The sequence below is a fragment of the Lygodium microphyllum genome, chromosome 27, assembly GCF_053477565.2.
Source record: "Lygodium microphyllum isolate KBCC chromosome 27, Lygodium_microphyllum_v1.1.10, whole genome shotgun sequence".
Lineage (NCBI taxonomy): Eukaryota > Viridiplantae > Streptophyta > Polypodiopsida > Schizaeales > Lygodiaceae > Lygodium > Lygodium microphyllum.
The window spans coordinates 58,590,589-58,599,316 of record NC_141161.1 but is presented as its reverse complement, the minus strand read 5'-3'; the positions used below and the strand labels follow the sequence as shown (position 1 = coordinate 58,599,316).

Below are 8,728 nucleotides of genomic sequence, written 5' to 3'. Positions count from 1 at the left end.
AAGGGAAAAACAAACATTTTGTGGTAGGGCCTAAACCAAGTTTCATGTAAATCCAATGGCATCATGCTCATGCCATAAACTAACAAGGGCAAAGTAAAAGTTCTCCCCAACAAATCTAAATTGCAGAATAAAGTGACCTTGGCTTTATTGGTTGGTATAAAATTATTTTTCTTGTTAGGAATGTGCCCATAGAGTTAAGGTAGATACCAACCATTGAGAAATTTGCATATCTTCGTAGAGAGAACATGATTAAATTTCAAAAGATCTCTTTGCTACCATCACCCACTTGCATCTACTCACTTTCATGTAAGATATAAGCCTTCATGCACTTATCTCTCAATCTCCACCATATCCATATTTCCATTTTCGAGCAACATCCACAATGTCCACATCCTCACCATCATGCATGGACTTTTTGCTATTTTCCATGCTAAGCCACATCTAAGGCTTCACTAGTAGCAATCCCTAAGGATGTTTGGTGATGGAAGACAGCTACATACATGTAGAGGGTGAAATCGTTGCAAACCAAATCATGTGGTAAATCTAATATCACAAATATTAAATACAAACAACATTATAAAATATAAAAGAATTGAATAAGTTAAGAAAATTAGAAAGAACAAGTGAAATACACAATATGGCCCAACCTCTCATATGAAAAAAGTCATGGTTTGTCATCCTCGATTATGAAATGTCATTTACATACATATTTATGCTCATATCATCTATGTAATTACAATGAAATTATAAATATCAATTAAACTACAATTTTATTTTAAAAGATTTCTTATCATTCGCTACAATTGATGCAAAACATTTTGTATGTTTAATCGTGATGTTTTGACATGACCATTGTGTCGAAACATGCCAAAACCCCCAAAACAACTATGAAAGCTTTAAATTTCAATTCCAGATGAGAGAGAAACAACAAAACTAAGTTTTTACCATGTTCTTTTGTTTTTCATGCAATCTTGTCGCTTTTGTAAGAAGCTAAGAAAACTTACTAAAAATAAATCACATAAAGAATTTAACAAAGCTTTTTATAAAGAGAATTTATTTTAATGAAAGTGTATCTTAAATTTATTATTGTAATATTATTTTATTAAATATATATTTTAACTATAAAAACTAATGAATATCATTGAAGAAGCTTAAACTTATAACTTACAAATAAATAATAATTTTAATAACATACAATAGCATGTGGATACATATTATTATACACTATACTTACTATATAGATTCACCTAAGGATTCTTTATATTCAATAATTCTAAAAATATTGATTTACATAATTCCACCTAATAATCTACTCACTATAACATTAAACATATTAATTCCTTGCCATTTGTCTATCAAGCACAATATGATCAGTATTATATGTAGCACTTACATGTAATAAGTCACGATTATGTGACAAAAAGATAAATAAAACTTATAAATAAATACATTTTAAATTATCTTGTTATTATAGTATTTTTAATAATGTCTATTTGCATGATTCCATGGTATAGATCCCTATCACATTGTTGGCCTTATAACTACAAAAAACTTACAAAATGACAAGTAAACTCTATTTTTAATAACATACTCTTCTGTTAAAAAGCAAATATCCTCAATTACGTGCATTCCTATTGAAAGAGACATGAATGATCAATGCTTAAATAAAAATTACTACAACTTTAACATGCTCATGACAAAAGCATATATAACTCAAGTACTTTGTCACCCACATACTATACATTCTAGTATCCCATACCACTAGAATATGGAATATGTGCCATATTTTGATAAATTAGAATATCATTACTAATCAGGCTAGATAAAATTTAACTTCAACATATTAGTGCTATCACATACGACAAATCTACACTTTCAAACTCCATAATAGATATAGGTAATCAGCCACACCCAAGTGCTACATCATATGACAAATTTGCACCACAAATCGTTCATACTGCCTCATACGGTGAATTTGCACACAGCAATAGATCGATACTACCTCATGCAACAAATCTTCATTGTGAGCCTGTGATGTCACCTCATGCGGTGAATCTACAACACTAGTTACTCGTACTATCTCATATGGCGAATCTATACTAGGATTACCAATGGACATGGAAAATACTTAGAAAGATAATAAATCATCATATCCATATTTTAACTGAAGTTAAAATGTAAAATAGGGTTACCTAACATAAATAGGTTATAACATAGTTTTGGACAAAATTACAAAATTAGACCAAGGGATTACTTTGGCCAAGATTAACTTAAAACTATGCGTATTTAGTGAAAACCATCTCTAATACAAGTTATAGTTCTTTTGATAAGCTACAACTTTTATTTTTGTAATACATCTAAATTCTAAGGAAATTAAAAGTTATTTTAAGGAGAAACTAGGTCACTATATAGATTTGAGTTGAAAATTTTGGGCAAGATTGGGTGGGTTAGTTTGAAGGTTTACTTTTGATGCAAATAACTTTCTAAGTATTCAGATTCACTTTAAAATAATAACTAGAGAGTTATGTATAACTAAAAGTTCTATCAATCATCTCCTATTAAATGACTTGCCAATTCAAAAGTTAAGAGAGAAAATAGAGCCCAAAGTTTATTGACAGTTTTGCTTACTACTGTGAAATATGGGTTTAGGGTCACTTTATAATTGGAATATCTCACGAAATACTTAGAATTTGGAAATATACCTCTAAAAAGAATTGTAGATATTTTCAATCTCTAAATCTTTGTTCTTGTGTCATCTTCAAATTATAAATAGAAAGAAAGTTACATTACTTGGAAAATAGCTTCACAAAACTTGGAAGATAGCTCCATAGAAGGATTTGAGAGTATAGTCATGATCAAGACTTTGAGATTTTGGAGTTAAGGTAACCCATATAATCATTCAAAATTTAATCATTCTTTTCAAAAAATAGATCTATGAACTAATCAATGTAGTTAAGTAAAGAAATTGAAAGTTTTGAAGCATGAGAAACATGACGCAACTTTTGTGACTATAACTTTTGTTTGTAATAGTTTGCCTTGTAGATCTTGATTGGGCTACAATACTCGTCTTCATATAAAATACCAAATGATCAAAAGTTAGAGCATAAAAAAGCTCAGATATCTCTATTGGAAAGCATATCACATGATAAATCTAATGTCACAAATATTAAATACAAACAATATCATAAAATATAAAAGAATTGAATAAGTTAACATACTGAGAAAGAATAAGAGAAAACACACAATATGACCTAACCTCCCCCATTACAAAAGTCATGATTTACTATCCTCTATTATGGAATATTATTTATATATATATTTACATTCATATTGTCTATCTAATTACAAAGAAATTATAAAGGTCAATCAAATTATATAGCTTAATATATTAAGAGATTTCATGTAGCTTGTTGTAGTTGTTGCAAAAAATTTCATATGTTGAATCATGACTTTTTGACATCACCATTACATTGGGAACATGCCAAAACTCCCAAAATGACTTCGAAACCTTTGAATTCCAACTCTGAATGAGGGAGAAACAACAAAACTAAGTCTTTACCACATTCTCCTATTTTGTGCATGATTTTATTGCTTTTGTAAAGAAAGTTAAGAAAACTTACTAAAAACAAACCACATAAAGAATTTACCAAAGCTTCCCATAAAGAAAGTTTAAAGATATAAAAGTTACCACATTATTTTAATTAAATATATAAAATTGAATAATTTAATAGTTAAAACCAATGAAACCACTAAATAAGCTTAAACTTATAATTTATAAATAAATAATAATTTTAATAATACACAATATTATATGAATACATTTAATTATACATTATAATTATTATATATATTTACTTAAAAATTATTTATAATTAATAATTACAAAAATAAATTTATCTAATTTCACCTCATCATCTACCCATTGTAACATTACACATATTAGTTCCTTGCCATATGTCTATCAAGGACAATGTGACTAGTATTACACACAACACTTACGTGTAACAAGTCATGATTATGTGGTAAATATATACAGATACCTTATAAATAAATAAATATAATAATTATTATATTTTCTAAGATATATATTGCATGATCCCATGGTATAGATCCTTATCACATTATTAGCATTATAACCTACAAAAAACTTACAAAATGAATAAGTAAAGTCTATGTTCCATAACAAAAAAGTTGCATTTACTCTCTCTTAACAAAAATACATACGTGTGGATATTAAGTAGGAATCCTTACTCTCTCTTATGGGATTGGCATGGAAAAAAGATAATGAACGATAATAATGCTCATAATGGCTTCGCTAGTCTTAACTCTACATACTACATCTCCCTTCTAGCCCTCTAAACTCTTGGTTGGGGGAAGTAAGTGCCTACGTTAAGTGGATGTTTTGTCTCTTCTTGTTCATTAGTTTACACAACCAATTTTCAAAGGCAACAAAACCTACATTTTTAGAGATTGTTGTCACGCAATATCCTTCCTCTTCCTCTAAAAAGAAACGATATAAGTTTATTCATGTCTAAGGACGAACCTACATTTTAGACACAATCATGGTTATGCTCTATAGTGTTCAACATCACGAGCTTCTATGAGGGAGGGATCAGATACTTGACTAGATGTGGTGGGGTGAGGGTGAGGGTCTTTGTCGATCGGGCATCTAGCTAGATATGTAGTGCCTTTTAAGTAGAAGCTCACGATGTTATCGTAATTCACAATGTTGGAATGATTGGGGCTGGCACCGCACCTTGCCTAGGTACGTGGTCTCTCCGGAGTCCCTTGTGGAAACTCCTAGTGTTGCCGGAATGCACAAGGTGGGGTATTTGGGGACAAACTTCTTGGCGATTCTCGTTGAAAGATGAACGCCCACTTAGACAGGTTGACCCCACCTTGGCATCTGCCAATATCGTCCCCTTCCTGCCCGCAGGAACTCTGCATAATAGCATTTTGCACCGCAGCGAGAGAGCGTCACAGCACCATAAGGCATGCTGAGCCCACCAAGGTCCTGTTGTGGGCAGGTGTCCTATAGGGTTTCAGAGAAGAAGACCATGCGCCCAATGCAAGATCCGAGCCTGTGCCCGCAGCCATGGCAGCTCTGCCTGCCGTTGAGAAGAACCTCATGGGTCTCTTGCAGACCTGCAGATACAAGAAGAACATCTCCCTCGCCGCTCGATTGCTTGCTGACATTGAATGCCGGTGCTTGGAAACCCACCCGTTGCTTGGGAATTACCTTGTGGTAGTGCTGGTGGAATGTGGGAGCTTGCCCGATGCTGTCCGCATCTTCCATCGGCTGCCACAGCGGAGCGTGTATTCATGGAGCTCCCTTCTCTCCGGATATGTCGACCACGGCCAGCCACAGCTCGCTTTGCAACTGTACCAGAGAATGGAAGACCATTCGCTGCAACCTAACACTTACATGTATGTTGCCCTCCTCAAAGCCTGTGCCAGGCTTAAAGATGCAGCCTCCGGCCATGAGATTCATGCAACAATCATGAAACAGGGACTGGAAAGGGACGTCTTTGTTGGTAGCAGCTTGGTGGATATGTATGGCAAATGTGGCTCTCTCGAGGAAGCACATCAAGTGCTTGACAAACTCCCTGTCCGAGATGCAGTCTCATGGAATTCTCTGATATCAAGATACATCGAACTAGGATATGGTAACGAAGCCCGAAAAAGTTTCAAACAGATGCAATTTGAGGGCATTTATCCAAGTGAGGTTACTGTTCTTAGCAGTATTAAAGCTTGTGGAATGGTAGGTGCCTTAGATATGGGCCAGGAATTACATTTGGATGTAGTAAATAGGGGACTTGACAGAGAACTTCATGTAGGTACTGCACTGGTGGATCTCTATTGCAAATGTGGGCTGCTTCATGATGCACGTGAAGTATTTCACAGGCTTCCTGTCCAGGATGCAGTTTCATGGACTGCTCTAATTGCAGGGTATGCTGAACATGGCTTTTGTGACGAAGCATTGAGCTGTTTTGAACTAACACAGCACATTGGCATATCACCAGATGCTCTGGCATTCACTTGCAGCTTGAAGGCTTGCAGCAGTATTAGGGCCTTACAGATGGGCTATAAGATACATATGGATTCAACCAAACAAGGATTAGAAAGAGAATTTAATGTTGGCACTGCAGTGTTAGACATGTATGCAAAATGTGGCTCTCTTCCAGAAGCACAGTGTGTCTTAGACAGTTTGTCGGTTCGAGATGTGGTTTCATGGACTGCACTGATTGCAGGATATGCTGAGTATGGGTTTGGGGATGAGGCACTTCGCTGTTTTGAAAAAATGGAATTGGAGGATATATCTCCAGTCACCGACACATTTGCATGTAGTTTGAAAGCTTGTTCTATCACCGGAGCATTAGACAGAGGCCAAGAATTACATGCTGGACTTACTAGGAGGGAGCTGGAAAAAGATTGTTTTGTTGGCAGCAGTATAATTGACATGTATTCAGCATGTGGGTTGCTTGTAGAAGCACAAGAAGTGTTTGACAAACTGCCTGTTCGAGATGTTGCATCATGGAATGCAATGATAAAGGGCTATGGTGACAATCATCGAGGTGATATGGCTGTCCAATGTTTTAAGGACATGCAAGAGCAGGGATTGAAACCAGATACCATCACATTCACATGTCTTCTTGCTGCTTGCAGCCAAGCCAGTTTAGTGAGTGAAGGCCAGGAGTATTTCCGGCTGATGAACAGAGATTATGCAATTGAACCTAACTGGATCATTATGCTTGTATAGTTGATCTTCTTGCACGATCAGGGCTTGTTGATGAGGCTGAGAGATTTGTTGAAGGCATGCAATGCATCCCATCCAAAGAAATTCTCAGATCTTTACTCAATGCTTGTAAAATACATGGTCATGTGGAACTAGGACTGAAATACTTTCATCAACTTGTTCAGTTGAATCAAGAGGGCTCCTCTGCTTACTTACTAATGGCAGATATCTATGCAAGTGCTGGCAGATGGAATGATGCCAATAGTATAGAAGAGCTAAGGATAAATGCGGAAGCAAAGAAAAAGCTTGCAAATGCCTCTGTAGAGGTCCACAAAAAGCTATATGAATTTCTTGTATGCATCAACCAGAGCAAGGTTTTGCTCTCAATGTTAGACACATGGAGCTCATATGCTAGAAATGAGGGGTATGTGCCAAACCTAGAATTGGTGTTGAGACAACATGTTGAGAATGACACGATATCGGACATTGAAGTAATGCATTCTAAAATCAGCCTTCCTTTCGTGGATTAGTGGTAAATCCTTGATTACAACTTAATTACAGTAATAAATAATTAATGTAAATATAAAAATACAAATTTACCTACTGATCTTGGACAATACACATCCGATTAGCTTTAAAATGGGTGTTCCTTTCGGTATTTCTTTAGCTTTATTGAGAAGAAGTTGATTTATAATGGGATTCTCCTAATCCCTTTCGGTATTTCAACTTCCCTTGCTGCTCAAAATTACCAGCAGGTCTTTAATCTAATTTGCCCCTTGATTAGGGTAATCAATTGGCATTCACTCGCTTTGATGGATACGAAAAATGTTTCAAATTCAATTATTTGCTAGCCACTGCACTTGAATAGACTAAAAATAGCTTTAATCTTGTTGAATCTAAGTCTTGGAGATTTCAATTTTTGGCATACTTTTCGAGGTTACTGTTAAACTTTAATTTCTATTGCTGATTAGGTTTTACAATAGAGATATTTAAAAATTTTCAACCTCCAAGGGTCAAAATGTTGAGATCTTGGGAGCAAGGTTGGGAAATGGTTGGTAGATGAGAGGGAAAGCTATAGAGAGAAAATTCAGAGTTTTGTCGTTAAGAATGATAGAAAATTAGTTAAATGCAGTTGTTGCCTTGCCACAATAATATGTAGGTGCAAAGAACTGAAGAAAATTAGTCATTTATTATTGCTATCATGTCTCAATAGCTTATAGATGCTATTAGTTATTGTTGACTGGTCTTCTTATATTCTTGGTTGTCTTAGAATATCTTCAAATGGTTGCAAATTAGACTAGTAATCTCTCCTCCTGTCTCTTTTATGTCGGCTAAATCATATAAATGTCTTTTTAGTCTCTAAAGATGTTTTTTAGTCTTGCACGGGCAATTTTGACAAGTGGTAACATTTTCAAATGGTTTTCTCAGTATTTTTTTTAGAAGAGAGGGGGACTTAATAACGAGGAAATACTAGCTATACTGGTTAGTATATAAGGTGAGACTTAATTTTTCATTATCAGATAATTAATAAAAGTATTATTTCTACTTCACCTTGCTCTCCAAGCTTCCATGTCTCCTCTCTCTCTTTTTGTATTTCTCTCTCCATTTTTAATCTCTCTCCTCGTACTTGTCTCTCTCTCTCTTTTGCTCTTCTTATTCTTATTCTCTGCAGTCTTCTCTCTCTTCTCTCCCTCAGTCCCTCTCCTTGACAATTGGTATCAGAGCTTAGGTTCTTGGTCCCAGTTAGTCCTTCATTTTACCCAGTTACAACTTTCTAATCACATGAAATTTTGAGTTATAGGTGGTACAGGGAGCAGTAGGGGAGTTTCCAAAGATTTTTGGACCACAAGGACTGCAAGCAGTAGCATTAATGGCGGCTTGGACCAAGTTTGGAGGAAGAAAGACCGACTTTGGCAGCTCGTTGGTAATTTTTGGCCCATTTTGAAGATAAATTCTTAGTAATCGTGGTCACAGGAGTTAAAAGAAAGTCTA

The 8,728-nt window shown here is 35.0% G+C and overlaps 1 protein-coding gene across 1 annotated transcript; it reads left to right on the top strand.

Annotated features, from left to right (window-relative positions):
* Positions 1-5,095: 5,095 nt before the first annotated feature.
* On the top strand, positions 5,096-6,760 carry LOC148012354 (pentatricopeptide repeat-containing protein At3g09040, mitochondrial-like). Its single transcript, XM_087669148.1, has one exon. The coding sequence runs from the start codon at positions 5,096-5,098 to the stop codon at positions 6,758-6,760; it is 1,665 nt and encodes a 554-aa protein (XP_087525274.1).
* Positions 6,761-8,728: the final 1,968 nt, after the last annotated feature.